General features: G+C 36.9%; 5 protein-coding genes across 5 annotated transcripts; 4 read left to right on the forward strand and 1 right to left on the reverse strand.

The window, feature by feature from the left end:
- The first annotated feature begins 588 nt into the window (after window positions 1-588).
- Window positions 589-3,078, forward strand: LOC132172771 (myb family transcription factor PHL11-like). The gene is made up of 6 exons (XM_059584342.1): window positions 589-854; window positions 984-1,060; window positions 1,137-1,173; window positions 1,347-1,548; window positions 1,703-1,844; window positions 2,797-3,078. The coding sequence occupies exons 1-6, from the start codon at window positions 590-592 to the stop codon at window positions 3,004-3,006; spliced, it is 933 nt and encodes a 310-aa protein (XP_059440325.1). The 5' UTR covers window position 589; the 3' UTR covers window positions 3,007-3,078.
- A 2,279-nt stretch (window positions 3,079-5,357) lies between these two features.
- Window positions 5,358-9,634, forward strand: LOC132170109 (glycine-rich protein 5-like). Its single transcript, XM_059581013.1, has 4 exons — window positions 5,358-5,638; window positions 5,693-5,803; window positions 9,282-9,344; window positions 9,393-9,634. Exons 1-4 carry the CDS (start codon window positions 5,371-5,373, stop codon window positions 9,632-9,634), a joined length of 684 nt encoding a protein of 227 aa, XP_059436996.1. The 5' UTR covers window positions 5,358-5,370.
- A 946-nt stretch (window positions 9,635-10,580) lies between these two features.
- On the forward strand, window positions 10,581-15,030 carry LOC132170927 (uncharacterized). The gene is made up of 6 exons (XM_059582087.1): window positions 10,581-11,068; window positions 11,645-12,307; window positions 12,483-12,932; window positions 13,709-13,881; window positions 14,074-14,257; window positions 14,827-15,030. The coding sequence occupies exons 1-6, from the start codon at window positions 10,664-10,666 to the stop codon at window positions 14,917-14,919; spliced, it is 1,968 nt and encodes a 655-aa protein (XP_059438070.1). The 5' UTR covers window positions 10,581-10,663; the 3' UTR covers window positions 14,920-15,030.
- Window positions 15,031-15,123: 93 nt separating this feature from the next.
- LOC132170928 (uncharacterized) lies at window positions 15,124-18,356 on the reverse strand. The gene is made up of 8 exons (XM_059582088.1): window positions 18,254-18,356; window positions 18,117-18,169; window positions 17,508-17,748; window positions 17,272-17,400; window positions 17,025-17,183; window positions 16,541-16,713; window positions 16,039-16,144; window positions 15,124-15,380 (listed from the first exon to the last, which is right to left on the reverse strand). The coding sequence occupies exons 3-8, from the start codon at window positions 17,724-17,726 to the stop codon at window positions 15,351-15,353; spliced, it is 816 nt and encodes a 271-aa protein (XP_059438071.1). The 5' UTR covers window positions 17,727-17,748; window positions 18,117-18,169; window positions 18,254-18,356; the 3' UTR covers window positions 15,124-15,350.
- A 1,806-nt stretch (window positions 18,357-20,162) lies between these two features.
- On the forward strand, window positions 20,163-23,584 carry LOC132172457 (aminomethyltransferase, mitochondrial). Its single transcript, XM_059583966.1, has 4 exons — window positions 20,163-20,357; window positions 21,255-21,833; window positions 22,578-22,696; window positions 22,881-23,584. The coding sequence occupies exons 2-4, from the start codon at window positions 21,273-21,275 to the stop codon at window positions 23,425-23,427; spliced, it is 1,227 nt and encodes a 408-aa protein (XP_059439949.1). The 5' UTR covers window positions 20,163-20,357; window positions 21,255-21,272; the 3' UTR covers window positions 23,428-23,584.
- Window positions 23,585-23,687: the final 103 nt, after the last annotated feature.

A 23,687-nucleotide genomic window follows, 5' to 3' on the forward strand; every position in this document is an offset into this window, starting at 1 on the left:
ATTAATACTTTACTGGTCAACTCGTTTGGTTAGTATTACTAAACTGATTCACGATTCTTGCGGCCGGATAGGATCGTGTTTCTGAGGTTTATCGAACAACGAAATATAAATATTGTCTTATAAATTCACTTGATGCTTCGCATGAATATCATGTGACATATTATTTATGGGTGAAAAAATTAAGTAACAAAATTTGATAAGTAAATTTAATTATTTAATGGGTAAGATGTAAATGTAAGTTAATAATTTCTTTCAATTTTTCCTTTTCTATTGACGACAAAGAATATCCAGAAAAGACCCAAGAAAAAAAGGAAAGAAAGAAGAATATGTTTAGTTTGAACTTTGCTTTTGAATTTCACCTTTCATTTTCACCCAATCACGAAGGCATTTTTGAATAAAACAAAGCCTGAAATTGCGTGTCAAAATTTTCCCTTCTCCAATCAAAACTCCGAAGGACTTAACTGACCTCTAAGCCTGTGAGTAAGAAAAAGAAGCACAAAAGGCCAAAACTATGTAACAGAGAGTCTCAGTATTTATTCTCTTCTGTTGCAGACTAGGCCAACCCTCTCTCTCTCTCTCTTAGGAGATCATGAAGAGGGTTGAAGACGAGAGCTCTTTTAAAGGGTCTCCATCATCATCATCTCTTGACAACGAAGAATACCCTTCACAATTACCATCCCATATGAGAGTTTCTATGCAGCGTATGGACGACAAGTTGCCGGAGATAAGCTTGATTCGGTTGAAATCGGCCGTTGTTAGGCCGTATGTTCGATCAAAAATGCCTCGGCTTCGGTGGACGCCTGAGCTTCATCACTGCTTCGTGCATGCGGTTGAACGTCTTGGAGGAGAAGACAGTAAGCTAGCTGCATGTCTTTAATTAATTACCAAAAGAAGAAGAAAAAAAAAAAAAACAAGAAGTAACGTTACATATATATGCTTTTTCTCAACAAATTAAGGAATCAGGATATAATTAATTTCTGTAGGAGCTACTCCGAAGATGGTTTTACAGATAATGAATGTGAAGGGGCTTACCATATCGCACGTAAAGAGCCATCTTCAGGTTTTGATCTATTTAACTACAAAAGTGCTCATGGTTTTGATAATCTTCTAACAATTGTGCTTGTTATAATTTACAGATGTATAGAAGCATGAAGCATGAGCAGATGATACAAGGTAACATGTAAATCACAAGTTTACTATGAATAGATGTTATTGTTGATCAATTTTTGGACATTTTCCAAGATCTGGTTGTTAGAAACAGAACTTGAAAAACATATATAATTAACATCCAAGGCGACCTCTTCTTTAATCTGTATATATGCATGTGTGGTGTTTGTTGTGCGCAGAAGCAGCTATGGCAGCGAAGAGGATTAATGGTAAGGCACATGGTATCCCAGATTCAAGTTACTTGAGCTGTTGCCAACAAAATCATCAGGAAAAGAACAAGGGATTGGTTGATAACAACTCCTTCTGGTTCAGAAGCAGCAGCAGTGGGAGTTACTGCAAAGAAGAGCTTGCTCTCAGGACTAGAAGCATGGCTTCCCAATGGTTTGTCTATTTGTAATATTATATTTCTTATAATTAATATGACTACTCTAATCCAACAATATCCAGACAGCTTCTTAAATTCATGAGAATAAGAATCAGCTGAAAATGGGAGTCAAATTATACGTATTTCAGTTTTTGTCGACTTTGGTGGCAGGGTGGAGAAGCAAGAAATGTGGATTGCAAACAAAGTGATGGACCAATTACCATGCCAAGAAATAATAAGCAAAGCATGGGAGCAAAAACCAGATTCTTACATCATCTTCAAGGATCTGCTCAAGAACCGCGCTATTGATCAAGTATTCTCTCTCTTTCACTCTCACAAACACAAGCGTTAAATCACCATTAATTTATCTCAAAAGTATAAGCTAAATGGAAGAGGTGTATTTAATGAATAATACTAGATATCATATTTTATTGCACAATTATTCCACAATGCTCATATATCAATTCTAGTCATTTTTTTATTTTTTAAGAATATTTATTGATCTAAGGGTTAAATAGGACTAGCATATTAGTATCGTAGAATAATTATGAGATAAAAATGTGGTTTCTAACCTTATTCATATTCTATTAAGACTAAGGCTAACACCATATTTTTATTTTACAACTATTATCCCACAATGCTAACCTGGTAGTCCAACTAACTCTTGAATTTTTTTTTACTAATCCAAGGGTGGGTTAGGGTTGCCACGTCAACGTTGTGAGATAGTTGAGGGATAAAATGTAGTTTTTAACATTACTCTTTAATTATTTAATTAGCATTTTAACACTCTCCTTACGTGTATGTATGTGAGATTGTAGGAGTCAGGATTTGAACTCACGACTTTTGCTCTGATACTATATTAAATCACCACTTATTCTATAGTTAGTTAATGATTTATTTGATTAATTATCTTACTAGTATTGTATAAGTAAGAATCATTTGCATTATAAAATCAATCAAGCAATAAGCTAGAGCAAAATGTAGTCCTTAAGATAGTTACCTAGCTAGTGGTCACTAGCTAGACTTTAAGATAGCTAGTAGCCACTAGCAAAATGTAGTCCTTAAGATAGTTACCTAGCTAGTGGGTGGTCATAAGCAATATATATAACACCGAACTATCCAAACATTCTTAATTTGCCTCTATATTTTCTCTATTTCTTCTGCTTTTCTCTTTAATTTTCTATTTTATTATGAAATTCTTCTAACACGTGTGGGTGTCAGTGTCATGGCTCTAAATTATATTTCCATATTTATCATACTTTCAGGGGAGCAATGAGCAAAAAAGAGTCTTACTAGGGGCTTCGGGTTGCAAGAGCAATCATCAAACATTGGAAAGTTTGACAGAGAATATAGAGCGAATGGATGATTGCAAAATCTCTTTATCAATGAACTCAAAAGCGTCACAGTCTTTGTTGAAGCTGAACCAAAGTGCAGATCATATCAATGATGTCTCTCTTGAGCTCACTCTTGCTTAAAATCATGCCCATAATTATATACTTTGACAGTTTTGGAACTTCAAAATTTGTCTCCTCCTTGTTTGATATAGTCCTCCATACTCTATTTAACAAGATATTAAATCAGGTGTTAAGTATATAGTCACTAATTATCTTAAAAGCTTAAGTTAATAGAAACTAATAAATTTAATTAACATTTTAACTTTCTCTTCACGTGTAGGTTCAAACTTTCCATTAATAAGTGAGATTGATTATTATGTGAAATGTTTAACTGCAATGAAATGTGAATTATGAAGATAGGGTTTTAACTCATAATATATGTTTTGATTCAATATTAAGTCACCGTAAAAACTTATAAGACCAACAAGAATAAATGAATTTAATAATTTAATTAATATTCTAATACTAGAAAACAACCCTAACAATTTTATCAAATTATAAGGATTAGCAAGAATGGGTGGCACAAGAAGCTTGGGAGATTAAGGTGAGCTAGCTAGCTAGTAGTCCTTGGCTCTCATATGTTGTTTACAGGTTGAGATCGCATGCATGCAATACTCTATATTTTTATCTCATTTTTATTAAACTTTTTTGATGTGATACTGTTAATTAATTTTTGGATTTTTTTTTATTTTTTTTTTAAAAATGGTTAATTGATAGTGCCACATCAACAAATTAAGTGTGAGTAATGTTATATATTAAAAATGGGTATTGGGCCTAACTCAACCCAAAAGCTAGCTCAAGAGTTGAGATTTCCTCTCATCTTATAAATGACCTATCTCCTTAATACCCAAGCAATGTGGGACTTCCAACACGCCCCCTCACGTGTGGCTGGAGGACATCCAAGCCAACATGTGCGACAGTGGGAGACGGTGGGCCACAACCAATTGAACTTGGCTCTGATACCATATTAGAAATGGGTATTGGGCTTAACTCAACCCAAAAGCTAGCTCAAGAGTTGAGGTTTTCCCTCACCTTATAAATGACTCATCTCCTTAATATCAAAGCAATGTGGGACTTCCAACATTATACACTACATTTTTATCATACTTTTATCTTACTTTGATGATGTAGCACTACTATTTAATCACTAGAATTTTTTTTAGTAATGCTAAATATGTAGCAGTCCCAATTTACCATTAGATCAATCATTTGTCCAAAAATAAAAAATAAAAAATTTAATGGTTGGTTGAAATTGCCTTGTGAGCGTTATATATCATTACCTTTTTTTTTTTTTTTTTTTTTTTTTCCTAACAAGGGTTGGTTAGTGCCTAATGTAGCGCGACTTAGTGGGCTACAAAGAAGAACAACAATAAAGAATGTATAGGTATTTTTAAATCTTGATATGATTAAAGAATCTAATAAATCTTCTCTAAACACTAGATACTCTCTAGGGTTTGAAGGAAAATAAAGAAGAAACTCAACTCTGAGACTTCTTATTGATAAAAACTCACATATAATCAAAAGCTACGTTCTTAGGGGCTATAAGCATGTATTTATAGCCCCAAACTCCTAACCCTAGTAGTAAAAGGAGTTTAAGTCGGTTAAGACTTTTACGCTAGCCGTTCGAATGGGACATATCCCCATTCGAACTGTTCCTAAAATAAATGAACTAAAAAGTACGTAAACGACTGGCCTTTCGAACGGAACAAACCTCCGTTCGGACGGTCCTAAAGAAAACTGAAATCCAAATACGAGACTGAAAATGAAAACTCAACCAAGTCAAAGACTGAAAAGGAAACCTAAACAAAGCAAATGATTGAAAAGAAAGATAGGCTTTCGGACGGCTATCGAACAGCCAGTGAATGGACGCCTCGGGTTTTTGTATGGAGAGGCCTCTGGATGGAGGTCGTTTGGACGGCCTCCGAACGATTATTGAACAGAAGTCTCGAGAATTACAATGGGGAATTCCTGGAAGAGGCCCTTTGATCTACATAAGTGCCACATTAGCTTATGTAAGAGTTAATTAGTGCCACTTCAACACAGTAAAATTAATTAAAGACTAGTTTCAGGCCTTTCTCTCTCTCAATTAGGTAATGATATTGTAGGAATTTTCAATCTAACCACAAAAAGATGGCCGAGAAAGAGAGTTGGGTGAAAGAATTTAAGTGAAATTGGAAAATGTGAAGATCAACGAAAAGGCGAATGAATATGGTTATATGAGCAAATCCAGGTAACTCATCAACATGGGATGGGGGTTTCTTTTTTGCTATGGCAGTTGGCCCAATTAACTATAGAAGCACGGATTATAGATGACGGCATCCGCAAATTTAAAACCTTCACAACCGCCACCTTCCCCTCATTTTCAGTTCTCAAACGGCTATATATTCTCCACTCCCCAGCCTCATTTCACATCAAACATTTTCTTTGGAATATATTCTCTCAGCAATGGCGGTTTCTAAGCAGCTTCTTCTGGTGGTGCTTCTTGGTGCACTTATTTGCGCCACTAATGCTCGGAAGCTTGTGAGTCAAAAGGGTGCATTTAACGAAGAGAAGAATTTCTTCCACCACTTCCCTGGCTTTGGCGGTGGGATAGGAGGTGGTGGCTTGGGCGGTGGGAGCGGCTTGGGTGGTGGAGCTGGACTTGGTGGGGGCCCTGGCTTGGGGGGAGCCGGAGGTGGAGGGTTTGGTGGTGGGGGTGGGGGTGGGCTAGGTGGTGGCTCTGGTTTTGGAGGTGGAGCTGGAGGTGGGTTTGGGTCGGGAGGAGCAGGAGGCCTTGGAGGTGGAGGTGGTGGAGGGTTTGGTGGCGGCGGCGGTGGCAGCCTAATCGGTGGCGGAGTAGGCGGTGGATATGGTGGAGGAGCTGGCGGAGGGTTTGGAGGTGGATTGCCTTGAGTTCATAGTCTGTGTGCTTCTACCAATGCTGCTACTATTTATGTCTTGTTATGATGATCATGCTGTTTGGTGTACGAGTCCCATATTTCATTATATTATGTAATACTATGAGTAAATAATGAGGAAATAAGCTGAAACTTCCTCTTATTTCCCCCGAGTTATTTTACTTTAATTTATTTTTTTAGTCGATAAACATGCAGCAATATTGTTGAATAAAGGCGCGTAGTGAATATATTGTCTCGTGGTGAATATGTTTTCATGTTATTTAAACATATTGTTTAGATGAAGTGGCATGATGTACATAATTTACATGTAACAAAACAAAGCAAAAATTAAACTATAAAACAATTTTTCTCTCAATTTCATTTACAATTGAGAGGATTCCGATCCTTATGATCTTTGTTACAAAGAGAATTACTTGTTAAAGGATATCTTAAATTATTAAATTTATCTATTTATATCAACTTAAGCTTTTGAAATAAATAATAATTTCACATTATCACGTGTAATCATAACAATTTTCTTTATTATTTGCCTGGAATGATGAGAAACCAAATGGCCTTTGATCATGCATGTTCAAAACGCATATAAAGGATTTGGGCTTCCATGTAGTGGGAAAGCCCACTGGTGTTAATGTTGACTAGTGTTGTACCTTTAAAATATGGGTCAAAATATCAAAAGTCAAGAATTAACTTCCAAGCATATATCTCATTTATAACGGTTAAGCACATTAATGATTGGGGACGCATATCTCATTCGTAACCACCAAATTAATGACCGAAATCACATTGATTGCAATGGCGGTTTCACATTGATCATAACAGTCAAGAGACAAGATTATTAATTCACTCATCAATCACTCTTGAATCTCATTTTCCTTGCCTGGTTACCATTCTAATCATCAGGCAACCTACATGATATATAGGCATATGCTATAGAGCTTAAGGTACGCAATACATTCTTGAGAATATCAAACTTTGAAATAAGCTAACTTAGGCATCAGAGTGAGACCCACCGGTACCCCACCAGCGAGTTCTCCTGATGGACTATTATTTTGCAAGAATTAAAGAATCACGAAGACCAACGAAATTGAAGATCAAGGATACCACGAAGAATAGACCAAAAAATGCCTCAACAACCAGGAAAATGGAAAAGATTCATATTGAAATTGAACCCATTTAGACCATGTAGGAATCAACATTATGCATATATCCAGAAATCATTAGAAAATTGTTAGTTTTTAGATTCCCAATGAGAGAAGACAAAATGCATGTCCACCCCACAATATGGTCGATAAGCCAATTCTCTCTCCCACATAATGCATGTGTAACCTACTTCATGAGTCACGAGCATGGCTGAGGTAGTTGAAATCCGCCGCTCAATCAATGAATTGGATATATATATATATATATATATATATATATATATATATATATATATATAGAGAGAGAGAGAGAGAGAAAGTAATAAGGAATTCCAGTGTTGATAATTCTGGAATTGGGCATACTTTTTGACAGTACAGTTAAAGAGAAGGGAGGAAAGGATCATGTATTTTTAATAGATCCTGTAATTTTCACATGTATTTGAACATATGTTAATTTAATGGATTGAATAAAAAAATGATTTCCAACCCAATATGCAACCAGTTTCTAATAAGATGATTAGATTAAACATACAAAGTTATAACAACTCCATTTTTTTTTCATCTTAAATTATAATGAAAACCTGAGAAGTTGTAGAATAAGGAAGCTTGTTGCCCTGGAGTCCACTTCGAGATCGATGTTAATCTTGCAGCTTTATTATATATGTAGGAGATAATTCCATAGGAGTTGCTGAAGTGGGAGTAGTTAGCTAATATTCCATTAGAAGGTGCATGTACGAATTGTTGCATACAATGAGACAATATTAGAAAAGAGAAAAATCTTCGAAAGGTATTACCAAAAGAAACGGATCTTTATTAAAATATTTTGCGCTGCATTTATAATTAAGCTCTTTCTCTACCTCTCTAGGAACAGACAAGTAGAAGGGAGAAGGTGATGGACAAACCTGCCTGTGGTTGGCCTAAAAGTGATTTAGATTCTCTAACAATTTACGGTTAATATTGCTAAAGAGTTCTTATAGGTCCACATGTCCAAGCGCCAAGCGGGTGAGCAGACCGCCCGATATCTGTTCTGTTCGAGTAGGTTGTCTTTGTAAAAGCTCTATCACATTTATTGTTCGAATTGTTAGTAATTTGAGAAACAAAATTGCTAAAAAAATTTACCCCGCTTCAAGTGTCCAAAGCTGATCAACTCCCAGCCACCACCAAACCAACCAAGAACAACTAATTTTAACAAGGGTTGCATTATTCCAAATTCCAATGATAATTAATACAAAAACCCAAACATTCCTTATGTGATCGTCTCATACCCAGTTGGTCATGATCACATGGCATCCGCATGGCTGTTTTCTCATCTTATTGGTTTGCTTAGGTGGAATCGACGACTGCCTAATCCTGCATTTGATAGGTACAAAGAATGACACATGGATTTTCTGCATATTTATTTTGCTAAGATTATATATATTTTGGCAGCATAATGCATCTCCCTTTCTCGCTAGGATATTTCAAGAAGATACAGTCACCTACTCCACCATCTCTAGTTCATTATAATACTGGAGCTATTGCTAGAATATACATGCATTCTCTCCCCAATTATTTATGTTTTTTGCTAGAATTAGGCAAGATATTTTTGTCAGCTTATAGTTTATCACATTAGACAATCACATAGACCTTTCTTGAATTGGCCTCCTGCCAATTTCCCTTTCCCTTTAAAACGCAGTAATGAAGATGGAGGACCAGTGAAATTGTTTATGATTATACGAGCCCTCTGGGTGCTTATATAAAGAGGGAGAATTAAGACAAGCTGGAGCTCAGGCAGGTTGGCTTGAGTCATACTAAGACTTGCTTGTTCAAAGAGCTAGCTAGCTAGCCATGGGTGCGAGTGCTAAACTTCTTTACGTGGCTCTTATTTTTCTGAGTATTACTTGTGCTTTGAGTGTTAGCAGCACTGGTCATGGCCGGGGTGCTGAAGAAAGTAGCTTTGGTGGTGCAAGTGGGGGGAGGTTTGATAATGGTGGTGGTGATAATGATGATTGCTCGTATGGAAATTGGAGGAGTTGTGGGAGTTTCTTTGGAAGGGGTGGCAGAAGTTTTGGTGTGGATGGTAAAGGAGTGGGTCAAAGTGGAGGGTCTGGTGGCAGTGATAGTGGAGGAGGTGGTGGTGGCGGTGGTGGAGGTGGAGGCTCTGGAGGAGGTTCTGGACATGGTAGTGGATATGGTGTAGGTGCAGGGGTTGGGGAAGGAGGTGGTGGTGGTGGTGGCGGCGGAGGTGGTGGTGGTGGGGGTAGTAGTGGTGCTAGTGAAGGGTTTGGACATGGTAGTGGTTTTGGTGCAGGAGGTGGACCAGGTGGTGCTGAAGGAGGAGGAGGAGGTGGCGGCGGTAGTGGTGGTGGCAGTGGTGGTGGCTCTAGTGCCAATGGAGGGTCTGGTCATGGTAATGGCTTTGGTGTAGGTTTTGGTGTTGGTGGCATTGGAGGTGGTGGTGGAGGTGGTGGCGGCGGAGGTGGTGGCGGTGGCGGTGAGGGCAAAGGTGAAGGTGAAGGATATGGTCATGGTGAGGGTGGTGGTGGTGGTTTTGGGGTCGGTGGGGGTGTAATTGGTGGCAAAGGTTATGGTGGCAAGAATGGAATTGGCATAGGATTCGGCATGGGCATTGGATTTGGGTTTAGTATTGGAGGTGACGGAGGTGATGATACCAATGCTAATGGTGAACCCTAGACTCTTAGAATGCTTCATTTTAGCTGCCAAGTTGTTTGTAGTAGAGGAAAATACCAACTCATCATGTTGATCATCTCTATGTCACATAGACAATATATATAATTCTATTTTGTTTCAAAATAAATGTTTGCATTTCCTTCATTGTAATTCAATAAACTTTGGTCTCTTAAGTAATTATCGCAATGAAATTAGAAAAAAGGAATGTTGTGAAATTCAATATGCACTATGAAATGATTTTTCTCAACTTTGTTTGAAATTGAGAGGATTCTATTCCGAGGAGGCAATAACCCTTATTTGACCCGTTAAAGCTATAGGTGTATAACAAAGGGATAAAGTATTTTTTCAATTTAGTTTATTATAGTGACATTTTTCTTTAGTCTATGTGATTCTCACATGCATTCTAAAAAAGATATGAAAATCATATGCTATATGGACAAATTTTAGTAGTAGACTAGGGATAAAAAATTTTCAGCCCATTTTAAAGAAAAACTTAGTTCATAATAAAAAACTAAAAAATGTAGTCCTATAACTCTTTTAAAACTTGTTAATATGTGTCAGCATGTGATTGAATGATGTTAAATTTATTTTAATGGCTGACGTGGCTCCAAACACATGCTAGCACGTGTGAATAAACTGTAAAAGAGTTGTATATGTCACTAGTTCGAATCCACCTTCTCCTCTCTTGTGCCGACACGTAAAAAATAAAAATAAAAAAATAAAAAAGAAGATTGGTAGGTATTTTTCATAATGGACCTGGAGCCCCATCCAGATTGATTACTCTGCAGCTCAATTGGTCTGAGCCCAAATCACCTGCTGGTCCTGGCTCAAATTGGCCCACCATATCACAATAATCTCAGTGATCAATCTGGCCCGGCCCAATTGAGGCCTATCGCAAGCAAGAGCTTCTTCTATCTCACCCGCCCTAGAGAGCCGTTTAACAGAGCTCTCTCATCGTCAGCTTCCTCTTAAACCTCTCCCGAGTTCGCATAGAAAGTCGACTCATCAGACCCGAGAAGGAAACACACCATAATGGCTGACGTGGTGCAGTACCGGCTAGAGCGCATGGTGGATGAGCTCGACGACCTCGAGCAGCGCGGGCTCTTCACGCGCCTCGAGATCGCCGAGATCGTCAAGCAGCGGCGTAAGTACGAGTATCGGCTCAAGCGGCCGAGCCCGCTCAAGCAGGACTACCTGACCTACATTGACTACGAGACCCAGCTCGACGCTCTCCGCCGCCTCAGGAAGAAGGCAGTGGCGCGTGAAGTCGGGGCCAAGGGCAACAAGAAAAAGAAGCAGTCCTTCTCGGACTTCGCCGGCGTGTCGAGGATCGTGGAGATTTATCGGCTTGCGGTTACGAGGTTTAAGGGCGATATCGGTTTGTGGTTCAGGTACCTTGAGTTTTGTAGGCAGAGAAGGAATGGCAGGATGAAGAAGGTATATAGATTTTTGTTTTTAAGGTTTTATTTTTTTGTGTTTGTCCTTTCTTTGGTTGCTGTGAAAGTGAAGGAAAGTGTTGCCTTTGATTGTAAAATGATAAGGTCAAGGAGTTAAAAGTGTTGCAGTTGATTGTAGAGTGAGGTTTTGACTTTTTGTTGTTCTATTACTTCATTTTGCGGTGTTTGGTTGCTGTGAAAATTGGAGGAAAGGGACAAAGAGGTAGGCTTTTTTGCTTTATTTTTTTGCAGTTGTTATTAGTTGTTGGAAAAGCTCAACAAGCAAAGCCAATTTGGCAAATTAGGCTAAGCAGTGTTTGGTTTTTTTGCTCGTTTCAAATGAATTGGAGCACGAGAGATTGAGGTGAAACTGTTTGCAGCTATTTATCCTAATAATCCTATTGTTTTTATAAGTTATAATCAATCCAATTGGCTTGCGTTGGGCTTAGTTTAAGTGTGGCTCTCTGCTTTCTCATATCATAGCAATCGAAGAAGAGATTTTATCATTTGAATTTTTTGTCTTTTGTCTCAATTCATATTCTAAGGAAATATTGTTCTCTTCCTAAACTTCTTGCAGGTCCTGGCCCAGGTGATAAGGTTTCATCCCAATGTCCCGGGAGTTTGGATTTATGCTGCAGCTTGGGAATTCGACCATAACTTAAATGTTGAGGCGGCGCGTGCTCTCATGCAGAGCGGTTTGAGAGTGTGCCCTACTTCAGAAGACCTGTGGGTAGAATATCTTCGGATGGAACTCACATACCTTAATAAGTTAAAGGCCCGGAAGGTTGCACTCGGAGAGGATGAGGGAACTTTGGTTCGTGATGATAGACTTGTTGATGAAAAACAATGGAGAGATGAAAACAAGGAGTTATTTATGTCTCTTCAAGATGAAAAAGAAAATGATGTTGGATTGAATGTCGAAAACAAGGATTCGAAGATGAAATTAGATTTGTTTCGACAGCAAGGATTGAGTGTTCTACGGACTGTCTATAGTACAGCTGTTGAAGCTATCCCTTCTAGTTTTAGCCTGAGAAAAAGGTTGTTTGAGATATTGGAAGCAATGGACCTAGCACAGTCAGAAGAAATGCGTAAGGAAATGCTAAATGACATGAAGAGAGACTTTTCAACAGAACCAGAATATTGGGACTGGCTTGCAAGACTGGAAATTGTTGATCCTGGAAGCACACAAGAGATGAGTGAAGGAGAAACTGTGCTTTCGCAGACGCAAATAGCAGTTCAGGTATAAATCCTTGTGAACTAGGGAAACCTTCATTTGTGGTATGAATTATTGTTCCTGTGTTGTTGATAGCTAGACAAACATCTGAGATATATATGTAAATTCTGAATGTATTTCTGTTTTGTGCCTCTATATATATAAATCTAATGGTCACCTTGGATGCTTTTTCCATACATAGGTTTATGAGGAAGCTTTAAAAAATGTTCCTTCAGCCATGATGTTTAACCTGTATACAAAGTTTTTGATGGGTGTTATTGCTCCCCAAGAAGAGGAGAACCAAAATTCTGTGTTATCCAATCATACTGTAGATTATATGTCACATCTCTTGACGGTATATGAGAAGGCTGAGACAATGGGATGCATTACAGAGGATCTTGCTTGCCAACATATTTCATTTTATTTGCAATTGGGAAGATTGGACGAAGCTAGGAAACTGGCAGAAAAGCTTTGCAGTGGAAAATTATCAGATTCAGTACAGCTATGGCTTTTACGGGTCTCAATAGAAATTAGAAGCGTCACAAATGATTCTCCTTCTCCAAGTAAAGCTGATTTGCTATCCATCTTCGAACTCCTAAGAAAAGTTTTGACGGAAGTGTCCGTTTCAAAAGCTGAAAGCTTGTGGCTAATGGTATGTTATCACTTACCCCATACTTCTCCCTTTTCTCCTGTTGAAATTTTTTTTTGATAAGTAAGAAGATTTTATTATTCAAGTTTTTAGAAATTAAGATTATTATAATTGTCTGTCACAGCATTTGTATCATTGTGTCATTTGACTTCAGCATTTTGATGTTCGTAGCTCTAAGCTTAGGCTAAAAATATGTTGGTATTAATAATAAAGATTTCTGTTGACCTACACAATGGCTTAATGAACTGTCCACTACTGTAAATATTCATGAACTAATAATAGAAAGTGTTTTATCTAAGCTCTTTGTAATATGCAGAATAGGTTTCATGAGACCTCAAATTCCTTTGTTACTCATGAGCCTGTTCGCCTTGGTGGTTGTATACTTCTGTACTGCTGGTTGTGCTTAATTTCATATTATTTATATGCTGAGCTCACAACAATGCCTTAATCACAAATATATAGTGCTTGGTTTGGATATTAGCAGGAAGCTTGATGCATAATATAGCTATTAAAAATTAAGAAAAATCAAATATTATTTTTAAAGTGTTCCATTACAAAGAATCCGTTTGATGTTTTCAGGTAAGTATCTTAAATATGAACAGCTTGGGGGTTTGACTTCTAGTTGAAAATACTTGTATCAATTGTTTTTGTTGGACCAAATCAACTTGAATTGGGTCGAATGACTCTAATTCATGTTTTTTGTGCGTGTGTATACATACTAGTATCCTTCTTTGGAAGGTCTGTTAGATGATTTTATCTGACATGATCTCATATTGCAGGCCCTCAAGTTCTTTGCAAATCAGAAGCATATTTTTGAGAAGTTGGTAGAGATGTCTCTTTTTTCATTAGCTAAAGATGGTGGCAGTGATAATGGATTTTCCCTTTCTACTGCTATCATAAATTTTGTTCTTCAAAAGGATGGAATTCAGCATGCAAGGGAGATATATAAGCGGTATGTCTAGATCATGAGCTACGGAGCCTTTTTTTTTAAGAATTGTCTCAAATTTTAAATTATCTGCATTACCACCTGTGATAAATTATACTCCATGATGCACCGCATGTATTTTGCATGGTTTTAGTAATCTTGCTTCTAGCAATTGCCCTAACTGGAAATTTTGAACTTTTTATACTGTTTCAATTGCAGATTTCTTGCTTTACCGCGTCCTGGTCTTGCTGCATACAGAAACTGCATTGAATTGGAATCAAATCTTGCATCTACTGGTGATAAAGATGGCCTTGTAAATGCCCGGAAGTTATATGAATCTGCACTTGCAACTTACGACCAGAACGTGAGCATGTGGCAAGATTACTATTCGATGGAGATTAAGGTAAACTTTGCTCCGCCCTACATTCTTCGAAGTGTGGGATATTCCTTCTATTTATTCTAGAAGCCGACACCCATGGCAACTAAAACAACTCGCCAAATTTTGGCTCACCTAGCTTAACTTCTCTGCAATTTTCATTTTCAAAATCAGAGCCCAAGAATAACCTCTAAAAAAATCTCTTTGTTGAGTTTATTGTTGCTAAAATTCTGGTTGGTGCACTCAAAAGTTTTGAGTAGGGGGGCAATTCTTGTTTACGTGTCACGTTTGGATTGCGTCAAAACATGGGTATAAGACTATATAGATCAACTTTAATTTAACCTATGTAATTAAACGAGTCAAATCTTCAATCGTAACTCACTAATTTCGTGTTGGATTTGTGAGTCATGTAAAAAATTATTATCTCTAATTTTGAGCTCACTCTAATGCTTTTGTGCTATTTGTTCTCTAATGAGAAGACATAGTTTCTTGTTGATGCATTTCTTTTATTTTTTTTAGACATTCCAATTGATGGAACTCGTGTATCTCACAAGATAAGCTCACAGTTTTCTTCTTTATGTTCACTACTTTAACAGATGGGAACATCAGAAACAGTTACTGCTGTCCATTGGCGTGCACGAAAGACTCTAAAAGACACAACTGCGTTCATTGCATCTTCAGATTTATGATGATTTCCCAATTTTGATCTCTTTTTTTATTGTTTGAATGTATTTTAAGAGAAACAGATGAATCATATACACAACCAACACAAGTGAGAAGATTTCATTTTCTTTTTCTTCTGTGATTTTGTTTTTTAATATTAATTACTATTTTACACAAACAGAAAGAGAGAGAGAGGGATTGAGAGATAGCCATCAGCCATGGCTATATTCATAAATAAATCAGAAGTATGTGCAATATTTTTGGAAGCACTTTATTAGTACATAAAAATTTATAGGAAAAATTTTACATGGAGAACTTTTACTTTGGAATCTTATGCTACATTTTTTTTTTCTCCTTTTTGGACAGAATGCTACTATACTAATTTACAATTTCAAATGGAACGAGAAGCCCGACAATTGAGATCCTAGGAAAATGGAAACTTCTCAATACTCCTCAACTATACTCTAGGCCACTGTGGACTCACCACCTGTACAAGCCAATCAATTCATCAAAGGCACATTCAAATAAAACACAATTAACTTATAAAAAATAAAAATAAAAGACAATAACCTAGAACGACAAACATGATTTCTTAGACACCAAATAGAAATGCTCTTCACTTTCACTTGTGCAGTTGATCTATTATCATATTTGAGTGGAGAACCTAATTTACTATTGTTATCCGGCAAACACAAATGTGTAGAGGTAGGGGAGTGACAATTCAATATCACACGCCGAATTTAAGTCATGTCGAGATATGAATATATAAGACCATATAAGTCAACATTAACCCGACTCACTAATTTTGTGTTGGGGGCGAGTTATGACGCAATATGAGTATAAGACTTTATAAATCAACTATAACCTGCTAATTTCGAGTTGAATTCATGTCGGGTTCGCAAGTCATGTCAATAATTAACATCCCTATTAAAGGTCCATAATCCTCCGCAAAGCAACTATTGACATTATGGACCAATGAACATTAGATAAACAATTTTTTTTACATTCGATGGATCAAATAGTAGCATACAAAGCCTAATGTCTTGATGTCTCTTCTCGTGCTAAATTATCTAAGACAGTAGTCCTTATGCCATTGTTGATTTTCTCTGGTTATTTATCAGAAAAATCAGTTACAGATAGCTAACCTCAAGTGTGCTAAACACTAAACGCATTCGGCTAGCAACAACTGATGGCTCCTCTGCTTGTCCCGCCACTGCCATTTGCTCTAGTTGAAGGGTCTTTACTGGAAGCCTGCATTAAACACAAAAAAAAAAAAAAACTAAAAAAGTGTGCCTCCACCAAGGATTTTACTGCTCGAAATTTAAACACCAGCCAATAGTTTCTTGAAAGCAGGTTCACAGCACAAAGTAAAGATAGCATATTGAACATGACTCAGGCAATTGGGACATGAACAGAGTTACTATCTACATGCAGATGCAAAACAATATTAGAGGTGTGGTTCAAGTGCAAGAGAAAAACTGTGTCAAATTAATGAGTATATGAGAAAATAGTAATTTAAAATTTCATTGACAAAGATGTCAGTGCTTCATCCATTCTAGGAAGCTCCCTGCCTAATACAACAATACCAGCATACTCGGTAGAACTCATGTAAAAAACGGGAAATGGAAAGTGCTGAAAGCAACTCACCATGCCATTCCCCTCAAAAAGTATGCATTTGCTATAACACCACAAAAGCCTTTCCACTGAAGCCTCACTTCATCAGACACTGAAGGTGTAGATGACCACCGAACAATAGTTGGTTGCGGTGTACACAAGATGGTGATGAATATAATACTCAACCACAGAATGCACTCATCAACCTACATTGTGAAATAGAAAAAATGAGATTCCAGTTCCCAGACGATTCAGCAAATCAGGTGCCCAACTAAGATGTTAAATGTAGTCTGCGTCTAGAAATATACTAATTCATGAATAAATTTATCAATGTTAAATGCTTCTGTAGTGCACAGTCTACAAAGATGAACCCCTTTGCTTCAGATATAATTGAATAGAGCACTAACAAACTTCACAACTATATTCCTTGGACAATAATATAACTTGTGAAATCAATTATGCTCAACAGTCGTACCCTGGCAAATAGTTCAAGTTCAACTAGGCAGAAGTGACTTACCTCTTCCGAGATAATCTTGGATTTCAAACTGGTGGTTCCACCATAACTCTGCATTGCTTCAATTTCGACACCTGAATCCTTCATATCATTAAGTTCTTTCCTTAATCCTTCATCAGTACAGCCCAGTGCATACGCATTCACCCCAGCACTGATGAACTCCTGGTACAGTTAACTAAAAGCGTTATTTGGAACAAGACAATAAAGTAACAGAATAAATAAAAAACCAACCAAAAACCAATGAATATACTTTTAGGTTGTCACCTCCTCCCCGGTCAACAGCATTCTTGAATCGCTTCAACAAACTGATTGCTATGTTGCGCGAGGAGCGGTACTCATCATCATCATCATCTGCCGAAATTGAATCATGCAACCGGCACTATGATAGATAAGACAGTAAATATATCAAGCACTTAACTAAAACCCCACAAACTTAAACGTTAAAATGAATCAGTTCAGCCAGCATTTGCAACACTGATTAAATACCAGCCATCTCTTTGAAGCTACGTGGTGCAAGACATGATGGGTCTTAAATTGATCACGGCCTTCCCAAAAATGTGAGGAAGTATGGAGTGCATTATTACATGGATTTCTTAATTGTCTGGGACAGATTGTGGTCGTATTAACCAAGGAATTCACATGGGTAATCTTGCACGGAGATGCCTCATATAATGTTATAGCTCCCGGAGAATACATGATCAGCATGGTTGAACCATGATAATATAACCTTCAAAAATACGAAGCAAATACCAGAATGAGTACAAGGGTTAGATATATCAAATAGTTTTCGAAAAGCAAAGAATTTCGATTTTAGAAAATTTCAAGAAATCTCCCAAACTTATTGTTCCAAGTGTGGCATTCAATTTCCTTTGGAGTCTCTTAAACTTAATTCAACTATTTGATCCTTTTGAAATACCAAAAGAGGAAAAATGAACAAAGACTTTATTTTTATGATGACCCAATTCACGAAATTTAAACTAATCAACTGGGTTACATCATATGCAGTCAATCTTGCAATAAAAGTTGCGTTTTTCTGTTATTTTTTTGCTTACACCAAAAAAAGAAGAAGAAAACAAAGGTGTGTATATGACTAACCTTTTCAGGGTATGGATGAGCTCATTTGGAAAGAAAAGAACTGACCCAAGAACCTGCAGGAACCGAAGAGCAGTATAAAGAACAATAATTAGCAATAGGGATTGAAAAATAGAGTCTTGGAAGGTTGTGGCACTCACTGAAACCACCAATTTTTTGAATGGCTCCAGAGATTCTTCGCTTTTGAATGGCTCCGAAGATTCTTTGCTTTTGAATCTTAATAAGCCCAAAACTTTTTGTTTTGGGAAATTATTTTATGTTTTTTCCTGGCTGCCTACGACTGTGATATGAAATCCAGTGGACGTGGCAATGGGTTGTTTTGCTTATGCAGACGAGCTTAACTATGATGGGCCCAAGACTACTCTACAAACAAGGTTCAGGCCCGGCCCAATCGAAAAGAGAATAAAATACACGTGGGTATTAAGAGAATGTTATATATTATATCCCGTCCCGCTCTCATTCTAACATTCTTTTGCGTTGATGTGATAGTGTTAATTATTCTTTAATTTTATATTTTTTTAACAGTAATTAATTCAATAACTAATAAAAATGTAGTATATAATATTATTCTGATGGTACTTAACTTAAATGGTAAATTTCTTGATGTTGCATTAGAGATTTTGGTATTTGGCATAAGGAATGTAATATATCCAAACATTTATACTTTTAGAAATATGATACTTGAAACTATAAGTAGGGACGGGCCGGCGCGAGGGACCATGGTACCCTTCATCCCCTTATTGTAGATGGATTATCATATATTTCAAAAGTTATGATTTCAAGCCCTTTTTAGTTTCGTTTTTGATAGTAAAGTACTCAAGAATTTAATAATGTTTATGTTTATCATAATAACAGTTGTGTTACTTTTTATTATTTGTTATATGAGGTTCGTATATAATGCACCTGGCAAAACCCATATACCAATAAGGATTTTTTTTTTTTTTTTTTTTTTTAAAAAAAAAAAATCAGGTTATTTCTCTAATTTAGTCTTTAATAGAATTAACAAACTACATAATATCTGTCCTTAAAGCAAAAATCATATGCTCTAAAGACATATTTTAAACTAATAAAATGAGTTAAGAACAAAATTCAATTTAATTTAAAGGAAAAATATTTATTATAAAAGAAAATAAACCATAAAAATGAAAGGCTATTATCTATTTATCTGCCACCAACTACAATCCCTCTTCCCTCCAGTCACTTCCCACACAATAGCCAATATTAATCTGCCAATAGCATTTCACCAACTCAAACCAAAACAACTACTATGTTTCCTTCTCTGCCCAACACAGCGATCTCTCAACAAACTTGTTGGTCGTCTGTCACCAACTCTGATCTCCTACCTCGGCTCCATTGCTACAACACACTCCCCATTTGACCATATACAACTTCAATGGCTCAATTGAACAAAACATTTTTTTTTTTTTTTTTTAATTGGGTAGGAAGAATTTCATTTAATTCAATCTATTCAATTGATATTTGTCTTTATAAAATGTGTTTTTTTACATATTTTAAAGATAAATATTAATTTAATAAATTGAGTTAAATAATTTTTTCTAACTCAATTTAAAAGAAAATTTTGTCCGTCCCGTATCTATAAACTAAGCTTTTATATGAAAACTCTAATGTCAATGTTTCATCCCACGGTAACCTTGGACAATATTTTGACATACAAGATCATCTCAGCATACAACTTAATAAAATGAAATAAAAATTAAGTCCTTTAGAGATGATAAATATAAAAATAACAGTGTTTATTATGAGATTGGTTGTTCGAGTTCTCACTCAACCAAAAAATGGTTCTTGCGGACGAGATTGTGTATTTGGAGTTTATACCGATGGTGATGAAGTCACAAAGTAGCTCTGCCTCAAAGGGTAAAAGAAAAAAGAAAAAAACAATAAAGAAAAAGAGCATGGTACGTCTAAGAAAGTTGAACAAAATAGAGATGAGGTGTAGTTGTCTGGTAGTGATACTACCACTCAATAACGATGGGATTTTGTTGGCTGTCTCCATTTGGAAGAGAAACCCTTTCCTCCACCCACTTCTTTTACCCACCAACCCGCTTAATTTTTTTTCCCATTTTTCTTTGGTTTAATTATTTTATGGATATTGTAAATAAGATAAAACAGAGGCGTATATATAAAAGGCAGCCCTTTTATTACGAGCAAGAGCTGCTCTTTTGGGCTCTCAGATTTACTGGTTCTTAGGATAACAGAGGACGAAGAGGAACAACACCCATATCGGTAAGTGCTTTCCAAGTCTATATCTTTGTTTCTTTCTTTCTTTGTAATTCAATGTCATATGGATTTTTTCATTAAGCATCTCTGCTTCAATGTTGTATTCTTTTTGTAAGAGATATCAGAAGATCTGTGTGTTGTGGAGAAACATTATTGAGATCTAGAAGACTGGTTTGAGATTCTAGTGTTTGAAAGGAATCTCATTGTTTCTTTATCTGTGTTGGATTGTATGATATCAGCGGCATTTTTTCGTGGTTTTCACTTCATTAAGATAGCCCAAGTGAGCTTCCCAATGACAATTATATGAGATTATATTGAGCAAGGGTTTGGGAGAAGATTTTCTTGATGTTTTCATGTACATGGCCTTGGAATGTTTTGTGGAAGTTAATTCGAAAAATGGTGTATTCATAGCGTTTGAAATTAGATCTTTTATTTTTAATAGCAGTGTATATATGACAAGTTTTCATACGTGATTTTAGAAACTGATCTTATTTCTATATGATATCATTATGGTGATTATGGCCACGTTTCAACACAATGCTACTAACTTGTCTGTGCAAATGCCGTATAGAGGGCGATACATTGATTTAATTTCCACTTTGGAACTTTTGGCCATTTTCTTTTAATTTCTTTTTGTTATTTTTGGTTCTCATTGGTGGCTTAGTTTTTAGAACATATTTTCTGTGTCTCACACTAAGTGACAAGCAGGAATTTTCTGATTATTGTTTTTCATGAGATGTGGAATCATCAATCTTTTTATTAATATAGTATCAATTTTTTGCACAAATGTTTGAAACTAAAGTGGCAATATCTTGCTTTATTCTGACAATAAGAAATATATGTGATTGTTTGGTTTCTGTTGGGAAGCTTTAATAATAAACTTCCTCTAATTCTATTGGTCAGGCATTTTCTGTTGAGAAGATGAGAGGAGGGGGTTTGTGGCAACTTGGGCAATCAATAACCCGGCGTCTTGCACAGGCTGATAAGAAGACTGTAGCTCGCCGATACTTTTCTGCAGAAGCAGAGCTAAAGAAGACGGTTCTTCATGACTTCCATGTCGCACATGGCGGGAAGATGGTTCCATTTGCTGGATGGAGCATGCCCATCCAATACAAGGACTCAATCATGGACTCTACTCTGAATTGTAGGCAGCATGGTGGACTTTTTGATGTCTCCCATATGTGTGGGTTGAGCCTCAAGGGGAAGGATTGTGTAACTTTCCTTGAAAAGCTTGTCATTGCTGATGTAGCTGGGCTTGCCCATGGAACTGGGACACTAACTGTCTTTACAAATGAGAAGGGAGGAGCAATTGATGATTCAGTGATCACCAAGGTCAAGGATGATCACATATACCTGGTCGTCAATGCAGGGTGTAGGGATAAGGATCTGGCTCACATTGAGGAGCATATGAAGGCATTCAAGGCCAAAGGTGGGGATGTCTCATGGCACATCCATGATGAGAGATCTCTTCTAGCTCTCCAGGTCAGTCCTAGATTTTCTTTTCAATGTTTTCCTGTGTCTTAGTTTTTTTGCCTTGGATTTGATTGTTTTCTTACCTTGGAATGTGTATCTCAGCTGCTGCAAGTTTAATGCTTTCCGTTTCTTCAATTACTGAGGTTGCTTTTATGTATTAAAGTAATGCTATACACACTCTCACTTTCACATTCTCTGATGTAATTTTTAAAATCACCATTGAATTTGGAATGAATCATTATTGAATTTTGATTTAATAAATGATTTTAAAAGTCACATCAAATGTGATAGTGGGAGTAAAAGACTCTATTTAGATATAACGTTCAAGGAGACTGCAAAGACTTATTTTCTTTTGGTACATGTTGTATTTCTCTTTATTACATGGGCTGGCTTCTTCACCAGAAGTGTACCCTGTATGTTGTTCTTGCCTTGTGCTATGTGTGTTTTTCCTTTGTTCCTTCTTTTTCTCTTCCTTTTTTCATTTGTCCTTAATTATATGAAAATAAAAAATAAAATTTGCAAGAGAACTATTATATCACAATAGCTGAAAGATAATGGGTTTGATCAATTGAAACTTGGATTATATCTGCCTATATAAGTCATTGAAACCATATTGCTTTGATTTCTGGAAGGAAATGTGCTTATGCTTGCACTCTCTCTGAATAAAAGACACTGCTTCTTTAGCTGGTTTACCATTCTATTGAGTAGCATGTATAATTTATACAGAGTTTTCCTTTAATTTCTCTGGTGCAGGGTCCTCTGGCTGCCCCAACTCTTCAGCACCTGACGAAAGATGACTTGAGCAAGGTGTACTTTGGGGACTTCCGTATATTGGACATCAATGGAGCACACTGCTTTCTAACTAGGACAGGGTATGCTGCTTCTGTTTTTTTTTTTTCTCTCTCTCTCTCTCAACAAAAATAACAATTTTGCATGGTGAGAGTAAATGCTAAGTTTCCTTTTGGAATTTTTAGCTAGTGACTGCCACAGGGCTTGTATGCATTTTTCTGTTGACTGAGAACATGAGGTGAAGCCTGATTAAGTTCTGATTTTCAGGTACACCGGAGAAGATGGTTTTGAAATCTCAGTTCCTTCTGAGCATGGGGTGGATCTTGCCAAAGCAATCTTGGAGAAATCTGAAGGGAAGGTAAGGTTGACAGGTCTGGGTGCCAGAGACAGTCTGCGACTTGAAGCCGGGCTCTGTTTATACGGTAACGACATGGAACAACATGTAACTCCTGTTGAGGCAGGACTCACATGGGCCATAGGAAAGAGAAGAAGGGCCGAAGGTGGTTTCCTAGGTGCTGAAGTGATACTCAAGCAACTTGCAGACGGTCCGCCGGTGAGACGTGCCGGGTTTTTCTCCTCCGGACCGCCTCCCAGAAGCCACTGTGAAATTCAGGATGATAAAGGAAAGGGCATTGGGGAAGTGACCAGTGGGGGATTTAGTCCCTGCCTAAAGAAGAACATAGCAATGGGGTATGTGAAATCTGGATCACACAAGGCCGGCACCAAAGTTAAGATTGTGATTCGAGGAAAGACCTACGATGGGGTTGTCACGAAAATGCCTTTTGTACCAACAAAATACTACAAGCCAACCTAATTAACTCCAGAAATTTCTAATTTGTTCATCTTGTGACATGTTTTTGCTAAACTTTGACTGCTGGTCGATTTTAATTTCCACTTTCTATTTGCAAGAAGTCCGAGTTGAAATGTAATACTATATGTTTTTTTCATTGCTTTATGAAATTTCGTAGTTACCAAAACTCTTATTTGGAATGTGTTGAGTGCACTTGGGATAGAAATGGATTAGACCCTCTCTATTTCATCTGAGACGTTATATATACCATTAAATGCAACAAA

Source organism: Corylus avellana, chromosome ca2 (genome assembly GCF_901000735.1).
Source record: "Corylus avellana chromosome ca2, CavTom2PMs-1.0".
Lineage (NCBI taxonomy): Eukaryota > Viridiplantae > Streptophyta > Magnoliopsida > Fagales > Betulaceae > Corylus > Corylus avellana.

Excerpts from the sequence above, each read along its gene's own strand:
- LOC132172771 (XM_059584342.1), top strand. The coding sequence starts at position 590 with ATGAAGAGGGTTGAAGACGAGAGCTCTTTTAAAGGGTCTCCATCATCA. Across the intron at positions 1,061-1,136 it reads ACGTAAAGAGCCATCTTCAG|ATGTATAGAAGCATGAAGCA; the intron begins GTTTTGATCTAT and ends TATAATTTACAG. Across the intron at positions 1,174-1,346 it reads GCATGAGCAGATGATACAAG|AAGCAGCTATGGCAGCGAAG; the intron begins GTAACATGTAAA and ends TGTTGTGCGCAG.
- LOC132170109 (XM_059581013.1), top strand. The coding sequence starts at position 5,371 with ATGGCGGTTTCTAAGCAGCTTCTTCTGGTGGTGCTTCTTGGTGCACTT. Across the intron at positions 5,804-9,281 it reads AGCTGGCGGAGGGTTTGGAG|GAGGAGGTGGCGGCGGTAGT; the intron begins GTGGATTGCCTT and ends CTGAAGGAGGAG. Across the intron at positions 9,345-9,392 it reads TAGTGCCAATGGAGGGTCTG|GTGGTGGTGGAGGTGGTGGC; the intron begins GTCATGGTAATG and ends GTGGCATTGGAG.
- LOC132170927 (XM_059582087.1), top strand. The coding sequence starts at position 10,664 with ATGGCTGACGTGGTGCAGTACCGGCTAGAGCGCATGGTGGATGAGCTC. Across the intron at positions 11,069-11,644 it reads GGAATGGCAGGATGAAGAAG|GTCCTGGCCCAGGTGATAAG; the intron begins GTATATAGATTT and ends AACTTCTTGCAG. Across the intron at positions 12,308-12,482 it reads AGACGCAAATAGCAGTTCAG|GTTTATGAGGAAGCTTTAAA; the intron begins GTATAAATCCTT and ends TTCCATACATAG.
- LOC132170928 (XM_059582088.1), bottom strand. The coding sequence starts at position 17,726 with ATGCTGATCATGTATTCTCCGGGAGCTATAACATTATATGAGGCATCT. Across the intron at positions 17,184-17,271 it reads GAGGAGGTGACAACCTAAAA|GAGTTCATCAGTGCTGGGGT; the intron begins GTATATTCATTG and ends TAACTGTACCAG. Across the intron at positions 16,714-17,024 it reads CCAAGATTATCTCGGAAGAG|GTTGATGAGTGCATTCTGTG; the intron begins GTAAGTCACTTC and ends TTCACAATGTAG.
- LOC132172457 (XM_059583966.1), top strand. The coding sequence starts at position 21,273 with ATGAGAGGAGGGGGTTTGTGGCAACTTGGGCAATCAATAACCCGGCGT. Across the intron at positions 21,834-22,577 it reads GATCTCTTCTAGCTCTCCAG|GGTCCTCTGGCTGCCCCAAC; the intron begins GTCAGTCCTAGA and ends TCTCTGGTGCAG. Across the intron at positions 22,697-22,880 it reads TGCTTTCTAACTAGGACAGG|GTACACCGGAGAAGATGGTT; the intron begins GTATGCTGCTTC and ends TCTGATTTTCAG.